This window comes from Rhineura floridana, chromosome 7 (assembly GCF_030035675.1).
Source record: "Rhineura floridana isolate rRhiFlo1 chromosome 7, rRhiFlo1.hap2, whole genome shotgun sequence".
Classification (NCBI taxonomy): Eukaryota; Metazoa; Chordata; class Lepidosauria; order Squamata; family Rhineuridae; genus Rhineura; species Rhineura floridana.
This window is the reverse complement of record NC_084486.1, coordinates 14386879-14402356: the sequence shown is the minus strand read 5'-3', so window position 1 is coordinate 14402356 and position 15478 is coordinate 14386879. Positions and strand designations below refer to the sequence as shown.

At 41.7% G+C, this 15478-nt stretch overlaps 1 protein-coding gene across 23 annotated transcripts in view; it reads right to left on the bottom strand.

The window, feature by feature from the left end:
• ZMIZ1 (zinc finger MIZ-type containing 1) overlaps positions 1-15478 on the bottom strand; it is a 621029-nt gene that overhangs the window by 49468 nt on the left and 556083 nt on the right. For all 23 annotated transcript variants that reach the window (XM_061634913.1, XM_061634912.1, XM_061634907.1 and 20 more), the window contains 3 exons: positions 11675-11789; positions 10289-10506; positions 2191-2389 (listed from right to left, as the gene is read on the bottom strand). In XM_061634913.1, coding sequence (XP_061490897.1) covers positions 2191-2389; positions 10289-10506; positions 11675-11789 — 532 coding nt within the window. The remainder of the gene's footprint in view (positions 1-2190; positions 2390-10288; positions 10507-11674; positions 11790-15478) is intronic.

Here is a 15478-nt window from a genome sequence, read left to right as displayed (position 1 = left end):
TTTCCACCAATTTACCCAAAATACTTTTTTTTTATGGTGTCACACTGGTTCTTTCCTAAGTCCCTGGTACAGAATCCAATTGTAGAAATAAGTGACGTCCTTTCTATAGAGTTTGTATCCAGGGATAACTGTATCCCAATCCTTCTCTCTATGCCATCAGATTTCCATTATGCCCTCTATAACTATGTGCTCATTTAGCACTAAGCATCACTTGCCCCATCTTGGCAGAGGCTTCTATCATTAGCATACAGACACCTGTGCATTGTATTCCTCTCCTAACGTCTCTAGTATGGGCATTTTCTTCTATGGCCCCTTTAGCCTCTTTAACCAGTTATCATGTCCTACTGTATACTGACTGCCAAGTTCCACACTATCTTCATTTGGATGACCTAGAATATTTACACCCTCATCTCCTAGGAGTGATTTGTCCTGAGCCAGATGCTCCCCAGCCATTGTTGGCTTTCCCTCAGACATCAGTCTAAACGCAGCTCTGACTGCGAAAAGAATATATACATATTAACATACACACGCAGAAAGAGAGAGTTTTGGGATGAATGTAAACAGAGAAGCAGACAGGGGGTGCTTAACTATTTTCTTGTAATTTCTCCATAGCCAATTGCTACTCTAAGGCTTTTTTCCTTATGCATTTCAAAATGTGTGTTTACTCACGTCCTAAAGTCTAATGGGTGGGGGAGATTTGGAGTGGAGAAACAGTAAATGAGGGAAGGGTCATGTTTCTCCATGTGCACATGCACACTCACCCTGCTACTTTGCCACTAAAAAGTCCCCTGGAATGTCTTTTCTTTTTTAAAAAAATACAAGCAGCACTACTGTCAGGGTGCTGTTATATGCATTTGTACCTCATGTCCTTGATTGTTATTATATTTTCATTTGTGTGCCTGTTTAAAAACTGGGCTTACAGAGTCCAAATATTAATTTCAAAGAAATATTTGTAATTCACTAAGACAGTAATTTCAGCCTGACTTCAGCCTCAGCAGTATCTGAAACAGATAGTTAGTGTTGCCAAAATTCCTTTCTGATGGTCCTCCTTCATCCCCTCTATTTCAATCTCCTCCTGAACCTCTGAATTCTCAGTACTGTTTCTCTCTTGAAGCCTTTGTCCGATAGTCCTTCTGCAACATCAGAGCCAGCGTTGGCAGGTTTTCATAGTTCCTCTGCTTGTCATTGGCTTTGCTGCTCTGATGTTGCAGAAAGAAAAAAAAACCTTTGTATATCGAGATGCAAGGAAGCGTGAACCCAGTCTATGACCTCATATGCCCCAGCCTCCAACCATAACTCCAGTCCCATCAAATGTTACATCTATCTCCTTGCTCATTTATTCTAAAATGTTTTAACAAGCATCAACATAACATCAGCAAACCTTTAAAATCCAGTTTTCTAAACAAAGTGCTCCACGATATTCAGAATAGCAAGCTAGCTAAATGTGGGCTGGATGGAAGAACTATCAGGTGGATCTACAGTTGGCTACAGAATCATACTCAAAAAGTGCTTATCAAGGGTTCCTTCTCAAACTGGGGGAGGTAACGAGCAGGGTACCGTAGGGCTCAGTCCTGGGCCCAGTGCTCTTCAACATTTTTATTAATGATTTAGATGAGGAGGTGCAGGGAATGCTTATCAAATTTTCAAATGACACAAAATTGGGAGAGATAGCTAATACCCAAAAAAATTCAAAGGGATCTTGATAGGCTGGAGCACTGGGCTGAAAACAACAGAATGAAATTTAACAGGAATAAGTTCAAAGATCTACACCAAGGGGGGGGGAACCAAATGCAGTTATAAGATGGGGGATACTTGGCTCAGCAATACTTCATGCAAGAAGGATCTTGGGATTGTTGTTGATCACAAGCTGAATAGGAGCCAACAGAGGTGGTGGGCTCTCCAACACTGGAGACCTTCAAGAGGCAGCTGGACAGCCCTCTGTTGGGTATGCTTTAATTTGGATTCCTGCATTGAGCAGGGGGTTGGACTTGATGGCTTTATAGGCCCCTTCGAACTCTATGATTCTATTCTATGATAACCTAAAATAAAATAAATGAGATTTTCCCTGTTTTATGCACTGAATTCTAAAAATTGACTTTTTTTTGGTGTCAATTTAGTCACCATTTCTACAACACACATAATAAGAGAAAAATGACTAGATGTGTGATGAGACTAGGCTGCTTCTCTTACCGGTCCATACTGGTTCATTTCCTTGTTCTGTGTTTCCTGAAGGGCTGCAACAGTTGCTGTGGCTGTAGCTGTGGCTGTAGCTGCAGCTGCTGCAACTGCTGCTGCAGCAGCAGCAGCAGCTGGTTGAGTAAAATCAGCAGGCGGCCGGGTGTGGGGTGGGATCCCCATTCCTGCAGGATTATTAGGGCCTCCTGGGTAGCTAAAGAAGGAAAATATAATTAAAAGGCTTCAGCATTTAAGCTTGCATTTGGGATCAGAAAGAACCTAATATGCAAAAAGATCAGCAGAGTGAAGTGAGACATTATAGATATATACCAATAATTGATAAACTAGTAGTTTCGTCAGTACAGAGTTTAGGGAATATCAGCAACTCCAACACTACTAGGGATGCATTCACACATTTTCTTCACAAAAATTAGTCACTTTATACATCCCTACTGATTTGCTCTTCTAATCATGCTTAGTACTACTTTAATTCTCCACGCTTCCATCTGGGATACAACCCCTTGCAGATTCCACCCTTCTCCCTTCCCCAGAGAGTATCCTCTATCTACTGCTTACTTACTATTCACATTCATGTTCAAGTCCCAAACTCACCCCAGTCCCAATCTTCTGATTATTTTTGTTCCCTTTTAGGAATTCTTAAATCCCTCCCCCCATGAGAAATTTCACAAGGAATTCCTTTCACCTATTTGCTGGTCATACAGTTCCTCAGAAAACATGGTGGCTCCAGCAAAATTCACTAGCACTCCACTCACATATCTGCTGGCACCATGCAGGATGGAAGGACCCCCGCTCCTCTGCTGGGGTGCTAGCAAGGCCTTGCTAGAAGTATCAATATGGATTGATGACAACATCAATCTGCATAAACCTTCATGACCTCAGCCAGGATTTAGCAAGGAGGTGCTAATCCAGAAATGATCTAGACCTACCAGATTATTTCCAGATGAATGCCATGAAGTTGATAAAACAATGAGGCAGGTTTAGATTGTTCCTGAATTATGCAAATAAACATCCAGTGGCAATGTTTTGTCATGTGAATTTTACTTGTGAATTTACTTAAATTCCTGCGATGGCAATTGTTCCTAATGCAAGCACAGCATTAATGCAGTCAGTCTGACAGGCCTCAGATTCAGTAACATTCAATGTTCATTCTCTCATGCAAAGCAGCAGCACTTATATCCATCAATATCCTTCACATACTAGCTGAGCAAAATGTTAATCATGGCTAAGCTGTGGTTTGTGTTACAATTTCAGAGTTAATTAAAACTTTATTTTAGGTGTTTATTAGAGTTAATTGATTGACCTAAGTTATTTGCAAATCATTTCCTGCTACTGTGATTAATTTCCCTTTAAATCTGGACAGCTTTCCCCCACTCTCTCAACCAAGCAACTATGTAATTTAACTATGTATGGCTACTGTAACTTCTTTGGACTTTTTACATAAACAGAAAAAAAAAGCCTCCAAAGAGGGCATGATTATCCATTATGCCCAGTACGCTACGCTGTTAAGGCTCTAGCCAAATTACAATTCCTGTTCTTGCGTAATAAATTAAGGAACTCTTATGTATTTCTAGCCTTCTTCTTTTACTGTTTTTAAAAGAATGCCCTAAAGCTGAGACCATGATTTTTGTTCCTTTATTGCAAGGGTGATGAATAATAGCCAAATGTTCTTATTTATTTATTTAAAATATTTGTATCCCGTCCTCCTTCCCTATAATAAGGCACTCAGGGCAGCTTACAATAAAATCAAACATGTACAGTAGGGCCCTGCTTATACGGCGGGTTAGGGACCAGGCCCCCGCCGTAAAGTGGAAATCGCCGTAAAGTGGAAATCGCCGTAAAGCAGAACCCATTGACTTTAATGGGTTGCGCGGCGCAAAAATGCCACGAAAATGCCGCAAAATCGGCTTTAAAACAGGGAATTTCCCCTGATTGAAAGCTGCCGCATTAGCGGAACCCCGTAAAGCAGGGCCCTACTGTACATAATAAAATTGTACACAATAAGGATCACAAAAACATTAAAATACATAAAATGCAATTAAAATACATAAAATACTACAGACACACACAAACACACATATATAGGTAGTAGTACTGAAGGGACTACAGAGGTAAAAATTAACATAGAAGGCATAAAGTCAGTGTCAAGTTCTACCCTCAATCCCTCCCCAAAGGCTCTCCAGAACAAGATTGTTTTCAGAAGTCTCCGGAAAACCATCAGGGAGGGAGCAGAGCGGGCTTCTTGGGGTAGGGTATTCCAAAGCTTGGGGGCCACAGATGAAAAGGTTCTCTCCTAGAAATGTGAAATTTCAGTAAACTAACAGGTTTGAAGAACAGAAGGGCTATTATCTCTCTAGCAGGTCAGATTCATTGGAGCATGGGCAACACAGGGCCTGATCCGATTATGAGATTGGGAGTAGGTCTCAGGTTTGCATGCTCCTTCCCTCGCCTTCCTCAACAAGGGATGATAAGTGAGTGACAAAGCCAGAAAGGACCTGGGTTTATTTGAATATGTCCTTGTGAGACAGAACGTGCTAAACAGTGGGTTTTATTTCATAAAGTCAGGAAGATCCAACATTCAGATAAATGTGGCTGGTCCTCCCCAAAGTGAGGGGTTGGGAGGAGTAGGGAAGAGAAATATGTGCTCAGTGCTTACTCCTAATCTCATCCGAGGTACATAGTATCACCTAAATAGGCCAACTGACAACAGTTTCCTCTGTATAAATCTATATGAGTATGGAATCCACTACTAGTTTAAGAATGTTGGTGTTGTAGTTGGGGAATGTAGTTGGGGAAACTACGGCCCTCCAGATGTTGCTGCAGTACATCTCCCATCATCCCTCACAATTGACCATGCTAAACCTAGAGTCCAACAGCATCTGGAGGGCCATAGGTTTCCCATCCCTGGCTTTAAGAATGGATTGGGCAAATTCATAGAGAACTGATTTATCAGCACCTATTAACTTTGAGTGTTAAATGGATCCTCCATCTACAAAGGCACTTTATCACTGAATTCTGGATGTTAGAAATAAGCAACATTGCAATCATGTCCTGTTTGTGTCCTTCCCCAAGGGCATCAGACTGACAATTATTGCAAAATGAATGCTAGACTGGATGAGCATTAGTCTAGATCTGGAGTTCCCAAACTGCTCTGTGGACCACCAGCAGTCCACAAGCTTCACTCAGGTGTTCTATATTTGTGGATTTGTGGTTGAAGACTGGAGATGGTGCAGCCATCACTTTAAATATTCATATTGATTTTTAATTGTATTTTAATTGCTATTTTATTGCTTCTGTATTCTATGGAATCCAAATACATTATAATACAATATACAGGAAATAGAAGAAGCAATAAAATACAATTAAAAATCATACAACATCTAGCACAGCACATTAGCAATTGCTACAGCAGGCAGAAAAATAATTAAACGGTCTGCCAAGATCCTCAGCAATTTTCAAATGGTCCATGGGGACAGAAGTTGGGGAACCACTGGTACGGATCTAGCAGGGTAGTTTTTATTTGCATGTGCTAGTGAGCAGAGGGAGTGTGCCACGCCGTGTGCTCTGAAGGGCTCCACAGGAGCTTGATTGGAAGGGGTGTGGCCTGATAGCTATTGGCTTAAGGGCATGGCCTGAGAACTGCTGAGGGCAACAAGCAGCAATTGTGTGTGCTGGGACTTTCATTCTGTTTCCTGACTCCTAACTGAGCAGAGCAGAGGGAGCTGTATCAGCTGGTCCACAGCTGAGGAGATATAAGCAAGCCAGCTTTCAGAGAGAGAGCAAACAGGAGTTTGACAAAGGAGCCTGACAGGGAAGGTCAAGGGTCAAGGTCCCTAAATTGTTTTTTTTTACTAAGTCTCCTTGTACAGCGCACCGCATACCAGTGGGGCTCTCAAGTTTACCCTGAAGTAGGACAGGACAAAGCACAGGCCACTCCAAAACAAGTAGTTAGAAGGAAACAAAAGATAGAAGAGAGTATGAACTGGAAGGATACTCCAGCGGCTGTGACCTGCAAGGTGTGTGCCAATTTTGTTTTCTTGCCTGAAAACAACATGACGCACACATGCAACAAGTGCAAGCTTGTGGCACTGTTGGAAGAAAAAGTGAGAGGCCTGGAACGGCGGGTGGCCACACTGAGGACTATAAGAGAAGATGAAGAGTTCTTAGACAGAACGCTGGAACAACAGCAGCAAAGGGAAGTGGAGGTGGAAGAGCAACAGCATGTAGTAGAAGAAGAGGAGACTGCTTTGGAGAGGAACAATGAAGTGGAGGAAACTCCGTGGGACAGGGTGACAGTTAGGAGCAGAAGAGCTAGAACAGCCTTCACCAGTGGAACTATGGAACTGCTTTCAACCACTCAAGAATGAGACTGGAGGGCAGCCTGTGGTGAAAGAATTAGAGGAGACCCCATGTGACCACAAGCAAGAGGCTGAAGCTCAATCAAGCAGGGGCAATGAAACCACACCCCACAACAAGAAGAGAAGAGTACTAGCAGTGGGAGACTCCCTACTGCGTGGGATCGAAACCCAAGTATGCCAAGAAGATCCGTGTACCCGCCAGGTATGCTGTCTACCAGGAGGATGGATTAGAGATGTGACGGAAGGGTTGCCATCACTCATCAAGCCCACTGACAAGTACCCCTTTCTCCCTATCCATGTGGGAACAAATGGTACTGCCAAACGGAGCTTTGAACAAATCACATCAGACTTTGAAGCTCTGGGAAGGAAACTCGACTTTGGGGCCCAGACAGTTTTTTCATCCATCCTTCCAGTACTTAGAAGAGTAGAAAGGGAAAGAAAAATACTCCGTGTGAATGAATGGCTATGAAGGTGGTGCCGACGTGAGAGATTTGGATTCTGGGACCACGGGCTATGCTTCCTGGAAAGTGGACTGCTGGTAAGCGATGGGTTGCATCTCACAAGGACTGGGAAGAAAGTGTTTGGCCACAGCATGGAGAAGTTCATCAGGAGGGTTTTAAAATGAATCCTAAGGGCGAGGGAGACGTAAACTTGGTGGTAACGACTGATCAAGGCTTGTGCACAGTAAAGGGAACAGAGGGATCAGTTCTAATAGGGCCCAGTAACAGTCCTCAGAAAAATGTAGTAAGGAAGCCAAGCCATAAATCACATGGTTTTCGATGTCTGTATACTAATGCGCACAGCACAGGAAACAAGCAGGACAAACTTGAACTCTTAATACAGGAGGGTAATTACTACTTGATAGGTATAACTGAAACTTGGTGAGATGACTCCAATGACTGGAATACAGCAATTGAAGGATATAACTTGTTCAAAAAGAACGGAAGGAATAAAAAGGGAGATGGAGTCACGTTATATATTAAAAATATATATCCCTGCACAGAAATACAGGAAGATGAGCTTGGTAGCTCCACCAAGAGTATCTGGATTAAAATTAATGGGGCAAGTAATAAAAGGAGTGTGGTGCTTGGAGTCTACTACTGACCATTCAATCAAGGAGAAGATGAGAATGTAACTTTTGAAAAGCAAATTGCCAATGTTTCGAGGAGTCATGATGTAGTAGTAATGGGGGACTTCAATTATCCCGATATCTGTTGGGAGACAAATTCTGCCAAACACGGCCCCTCCAAGAAATTTCTGACTTATGTTGGAGACAACTTTCTCCTACAGAAAGTGGAGGAAGCAACCAGAGGATCAGCTATCCTGGACTTGATTCTAACCAATAGAGATGATTTGGTGGATGAAGTGACAGTTACGGGAACTCTGGGGGAAAGTGACCACACCATACTTGAATTCTTGATTTTAATAGAAGCAAAAGCTGAGAGTAGCCATGCACCCTGAACTTCAGGAAAGCTGATTTTAATAAACTCAGAACAATTGTAAGTACGGTTCTATGGCAAGCAACCGTAATGAGAAAAGGAGTCCAAGATGGGTGGGAGTTTCTAAAAAAGGAAATTCTAAAAGTGCAATGGCAAGCAATTCCAAAGGGGGAAAACACAGAAGAAGCCAATGTGGCTTCACCATTAAGCTTAGAGATGACCTGAAAACAAAAAGGATACATACAGGAAGTGGAAAGAAGGCCAGACCACAAAGGAAGAGTACAGGCAGGTATCATGGAATTGCAGGGATGGTGTCAGGAAGGCTAAAGCTGAGAATGAGCTGAGGCTAGCGAGAGATGCTAAAAGCAACAAAAAAGCTTTCTTCAGCATAGTAAAAGACAGAGAAAAGAAATGGTGGCACAGCTACTCAATGAGGATGGCAAAATGATAACAGATGACAAAGAAAAGGCAGAAGTGCTCAATTCCTACTTTGGCTCAGTCTTCTCCAAACAGAGGGTCTATGACCCTCCCGGGAAACATGAGGTAGAAGGAGAGGATTTGAGCTTGAGATTGATAGACAAACAGTCAAGGAATACCTAATCACTTTGAACGAGTTCAAATCGGCAGGGCCTAATAAACTGCATCCTAGAGTATTGAAGGAACTGGCTGAAGAACTCTCAGAACCGCTGTCTATTATCTTTGCAAAATCATGGAGGACTGGTAAAGTGCTGGATGAGCTAATGTTGTTCCTATCTTCAAAAAGGGCAAAAAGGAGGAACTGGGGAACTACAGACAATGTCAGCCTAACATCAATTCCTGGAAAAACTCTGGAGCAGATTATAAAGCAGTCAATCCGTAAGCACCTTGAAAACAATGCAGTGATTACTAGGAGCCAACATGGATTTATGAAGAACAAATCCTGCCAAACTAATCTTATCTCATTTTTTGATTGGGCAACCTCCCTTGTAGACTGTGGGAATGCTGTGGACATAATATACCTCGACTTCAGCAAAGCTTTTGACAAAGTGCCCCATAATATCCTGATTAGCAAACTAGCTAAATGTGGGCTGGATGGAACAACTATCAGGTAGATCCACAGTTGGCTCCAGAATCGTACTCAAAGAGTGCTTATCAATGGTTCCTTCTCAAACAGGGCAGAAGTAACATGTGGGGTACCAGAGGGTTCAATCCTGGGCCCAGAGCTCTTCAACATTTTTACTAACAACTTGGATGAGGAGGTACAGAGAATGCTTATCAAATGTGCAGATGATACAAAATTGGGAGGCATAGCTAATACCGTGGACGACAGAAACAAAATTCAAAGGGACCTTGACAGGCTGGAGCATTGGGCTGAAAACAACAGAATTAAATTCAACAGGGATAAATGCAAAGTTCTACACTTACGAAAAAAAAACCAAATGCACAGTTATAAGATGGGGGATACTTGGCTCAGCAATACAACATGTGAGAAGGATCTTGGAATTGTCGTTGATCACAGCTGAATATGAGCCAAGAGCGCAATGTGGCTGCAAAAAAGACAAATGCTATATTAGGCTGCATTAACAGAAGTATAGTTTCCAAATCGTGTGAAGTATTAGTTCCCCTCTATTCAGTACTGGTTAGGCCTCATCTTGAATACTGCGTCCAGTACTGGTCTCCACACTTCAAGAAGGATGCAGACAAACTGGAATGGGTTCAGAGGAGGGCAACAAGGATGATCAGGGGACTGGAAAGAAAGCTCTATGAGGAGACACTGAAAGAACTGGGCATGTTTAGCCTGGAGAAGAGAAGACGGAGGGGAGATATGATAACACTCTTCAAGTACATGAAAGATTGTCACACAGAGGAGGGCCGGGATCTCTTCTTGATCGTCCCAGAGACACGGAATAATGGGCTCAAGTTGCAAGAAGCCAGATTTCGACTGGACATCAGGAAAAACGTCCTACTGTTAGAGCCATTCGACAATGGAATCAAATACCTAGAGAGGTAGTGGGCTCTCCGACACTGGAGGCATTCAAGAGGCAGCTGTACAGCCATCTGTCAGGAATGCTTTGATTTGGATTCCTGCATTGAGCAGGTGGTTGGACTTGATGACCTTATAGACCCAACTTTACTATTCTATGGTTCTAGTCAATGGGCTGACTAGTGGAACAGTATGCTCTCGGAAATGCATATGGTTTGTGTTTTATATGACACAGGGCCTTGTCCTTTAAGCCACTCCTACTTAAAACACATTCACTCCGTGCTTACTCAACTGGCTGAAAAGTGCCAGGTCTACTCTACACAAACCAGCCTTACCTTCCCCCAAAACCCCCACTCCCTGGATAGTTGGGCCGTCCGTACATGCCCTGCTGTATGTATGGCTGAGTGGAGCCTGCCTTTGCTGAGAACTGCTGCTGCTGTCCAGCAAACTGAGGTGAATTCATGCCAGGATTGCTGGTAGTCATCCCAGAAGCCATGGGATTTCCTGCTGGGTTCATAGGATTGTTAGCATTTGCCATAGGATTTCCCAGCACCTGATTGAGAGAGAGAGAGAGAGAAAGAAAGAAAAAGGAAGAATAGTCTGAACAATTCTGAGGATGCTGACAACTCTGACAGCAGCACCAATACCAATACAGGAACCATAACCCTATGGTAAGATGTATACTTTTGTGTTAGACAGCCCCATCTTCAATGCCTGGCAAATCAAGATAAAGGATCCGCAGAGGAATTGGGGGGGGGAGCTGATGTCTTGAAAAAGCTGCTGTTACAGTAGATACCAGGCAAGATGGACCAATGGCCTGACTCTATGTAAGGCAAATTCATATATTCACATCCCTGTTGGCTCACCTTTATTATCTCAGGCCCCTGTCTACCCAATGGTCTTAAGAACATGGGCTATCTGGAGCTAAACACATACATATGCTTTCCTTGGGAGTCCCTAGAAAAGGGGTAGATTAAATTCACTCTTGTGTAATCTGCTCATTTATTCTCTAGGATCTATCAATTTGCAAAGTGAGAATGCACATTCAGGATCTCTCAAAAGTTAAAGATATAATGAACTGTTATTAAATGAACCTGAGTATGTACTCTTGCTTAAAAACACAACAAATATGTTGCAGAATAAGATCATGGTCCACTTAGTGTGGTATTTTTTTAAAATCCCAGCAACCATCAAATACCAGGTGGCCCACTTGAAATTGGCCAACAGTTCCTTGATGAACAGTGGTCTACCTTCTGCCCATCCCTGCACTGGAAGATTGTATCGCTACAGGTACATTGTTGCCTGTCAGAGCTAAGTTTAGGATCCAGCAGAGATGGACAAATCTGTCAGTTCCAGTTTGCAATTTCTTCTTCCACTAATATACACATTTTTGCAAGCAATTTCCCCATATATAACGCATTTTGTATGTTATTTTCACAAATATACACATTTCTTGTGTGCATGTTCTCCTAATATACACATTTCTGGCCAGGTAACTGCAAATTCCGAAGAATAGCTGTTTTGGTTCGCATATTGGTTTGGAAAATGTGAATTTGGTAAGTTAAATAGAAGAAATAATATGACAAACAATTTCCCTTCCCATCCTTGGGACCCAGGAATTAATTCCTCAGTCTTTTTCTAATGGCAGGTAGTGTGGTTGTTCTGTCTTATATGAGCTGAAAAATGGTTACCAAGGAGAGGAGCCACAAAATGAAACTTACCTGACTCTGGGAGGTATTAGTCACACCCCATACTGTAGTGACCACTGACAGGGAGCCTGGTGGTTGATTGGTGTTTTGCTGCCAAGGAACAGAATCATAAGGGAAAGACCCATCACTGCAACAACAACAACAAAAAAAAAGGGGGGGGGAGATACACCTAGTATATAAAGTCATACTTTATAATTTAAATGAGTGTTTGGGTTGAATGGGAAGTGCAATCTTTTAATCTTTATTCCCCAGCCAATACACTAGCTTGCTGAACTGCCTGACAGTGATAACATTTACAAAGTTAACAGCTTCTGTTTGGTTGCAAGGAGAGCAATTGCTTTTGCATCAGCGAAAGGAAGAAATACATTTTACGGTGAAGCACAAATGCATATGACAATGATTATGGAGGTGAATGGCAATGAAATTAGTTGAAGCATGAAGAATTTCACTTTTATAACTACGCTACCTGCAGAAGTGGCAAACGGCAATAAATTTGTGGAAGTGGTTTTTTTTTAGCAACCGAAGCAACACATGAACCAAAGTGGATGCTTGGATACATTTGCTTTGCCAATCTAATTTATTTTTAAGCTCTTGAGCCATCATGTTTTGTCCCAGTTCAATTAGGTCTAGACTCCAGCCCTTTCTGCCTGCACTGGCTCACAGCAATCCTTTAGAGGAACAGTAATTACTGGATGTGTTAAAATTAGAATTCAGAGGGTATCCTCTCACATGTTGCATAAGCAGCACACCAAAAACACTATTAATGAATCAGTGTTCTATGAGACTTACTTTGGTGTATAGGCTAAGATTCAGCTGTAAAACAGGAAGTCTGCAATTAATTTACCCAATAAGGACCTCTCTTTCAGTCCGCCTTCCCAAACCAGCAATCTGGGGATGCCAACACTGACTTGCCTCACAGGAGTTGTTGTAAGAATACTGAGAGAATATATGCAAAGCGCTTTGAACATTCAAAAAGTGCTATATAAAATCTATTATTATTTTAAAACCCCAATGCAATAAGATTACATATTTCATGACATATGATAGCCAGGATTATCTGCCCACCACAATAAATTATATTCACACGAACAGCTAAATAAGATCTAGCCTCTTTCTTTAAGTTGAAATCGAAATAAAGAATATAGATCCAAAATAATCTTCATGACTTTACTATATAAATGATCATATATTGTAGAAAAATCTACAAATGTCACAATCAACTTGCATCACAAGCACAACCTAAATGCATGGAAGATTCCAATAAGGCTCAATAGAGCCTCTATCACCACCACTGAACCTACAGCCATGTGCACAACTACTTGATGGGATATTGAGAATGGGGTTTGTACACGTTACATTCCTCTCTTGCATTGGGCACAAAAGAGATCTGGATGGGGGATGCTGAAAGCTGACAATTCTCCTAATGTCCCATCTTGCTGCCTGTACACGCATAGGTGGGAAGGGGGAATTAAGCTGCATTGGAATCTTCCATGCACAGGTGCTGCGCCTGCAGTGTGACCAGATCATGCCCATAAGCACTGTGCATTATATCTATTTGTAAATGTATTATTTCTTCTCAAAACATATTGTCTGCAGGTTGTTCATTTTCTTTCATGTGTGTGTACTCTATTATTTAAACAGACATGCTTATCACATTTTTAAACTTAAAATATACAAAAGTAAAAGATAAAATGTTGAACATTCCAACATTTATGGATTGAATAATATTTGAAGACTGATATGAATGAAATGAATACATATAGGGATGTTTGGTGCTGGCAAAGTCAATATATTTTTATTTAAGTATCTGATTCTGCTAACTTTTGTTGCTATGATTTTCAGTGTTGGAACACTTGAGGCTGTTTATTACAGATAATGGAAACACTCCTACTCAAAAGAGAAGGTATTCTAAAGCCTGGGGATGGGGGTGTATGTCTGTGCGGCAATTAAAACAGGCAGTTAAGTTTCCATCGTTCATAGAATGGGCACCCAAACGTGACAACAGTTCTCAATTAAAATTGACCTAACAGGTCCTACCTGTTGAAAATGAGATATGGACAAAAATATAAGTAACAGTACAAATGGCACAACCAAACCAGATCTGAAACATCTTCTTAATTATGAGAGATCATTAAGAACTACAATGTGTATTTTGATATCATCCCTTTGAAAGGGATGTTGTACATGACTGGAGGGGAATGCAATGGGAACGAAAAAAACAATTTAAAGGGTGTTTTAGAGGCTTCCTCCAAAACTATTCATCTTAAAATAGGCTAACTACTCAAGAGCAACAATGGGGGAGGTTTTAATTTTCCTTGGGAGGATGATGTTTTGGTGGATAATTGTCTACCCTAGACAAGCACTGGCTTTCAGGTGGTGGGCTGAAACCCATAATAATCTAAAGTAGACTGCGCCAATGGCACCATCACAATTTTCTTTTGTTATTTTTGTTTAGGGAATTTTTAAAAGAGAAATGAAAGTGAGAGAAAAAATATAAATGTGGGTTCTATGTTATACGTTGGGACTAATGGTGTTCTGAAAAAGTTGAAGAGAACCACTTTAATGCAGCCTGAGACTTATAATTAGGTCTAGCCATGGTAGGGCTACTGGAAGTACCAAAGTCTGAAAATAATATGTTAGTCTGTCTACTCTTAATAACAGCCTCTTATTCTCAGACTGAGCTATATCTAGGGAATACTACATTCTTGAGCTGTGATCCTCAGCACACAACATGGAAACAGGTTTTACTGTAAATGCTGAAACCTGCTACCAAGTAAATGTGCCAAGAATCAGGATACTAGCTTTTATAGTACAGTGTGATTTTATGAAAACACTGCAGCAAAATCCCTCCCTTAATAGCACAGTAAAACATGTAAAAAATCAAACAATGAGAGGAACTGCGAGATCAAGAATATAGTACTTGCTTGGAGCCAACTGGGACATTACTTTTACTTTCTGTGGTTGGGGGTCACATATAACAGACAAGTTTCAAACCCCTACCTGCTGCTTCTCTGCTGAAGGGGCAACTTGCAAGTGGGAGGAGAAGTGCTTAAACCTTTTTCTGTCAGCTATTTTCCCAGCTAGTGTCTGGGCAATATTTCAGTCACAGGTCTCGAATATTGGTTAAGGGGAAATCAATGTGTGTGTGCGTTTTGGGGGGGGGTTGCTGGGGGAAAGAGGTGGTGGTTGAGGGAAGGGTAAAGCATCCTACCCACAACAACTCCCCTGCAAATTGCCAGGCTTTGGAAATGCAGTTTGGCAGCATAATGTGTTGGTTTGTCTGAATCTCTCAGTGCTCTGTAATCTAGGTTTCCCCGATTCATTTACAGCACATACTAGTGCCTATATGCTTAAATGTAAGCTGATCCTCTCACTAATTCTGCAGTCCCTCTTCACAATGGCTGCATTTATTGTGGTTCTGTTCTTTTATATCCCAATCCTGTGATTACCTAAAAGGCGGTTTGCTGGAGTCTCATGCTAACAAGATACACTGCAGGTAGGCACCCCTCCTGAGAAAAGCCTGATAAAAAAACTCCAGTGGCATGGAATTAAAGCTGGAAAGCAGAGACTTGAGTTCAAATCCCTGGTCAGCCCTAGACTCACTGAATAGCCTTGGAAAGTCCCTCTCTCAGGGTCAGAGCTATAAGGTGAGGATGAGTGAGGTGCTTCTCAGCCTGGTATTTAGTGACAGGACATTCTACAAGTCTAAATTATTAAACAACTATCCCACGGTACCTGAAATATCCCTAGGATATTTCTGCCCGGCTTTGGGTACCAGCACTATAATTGTTCCCTATTAACTTTGGCACATCTCCA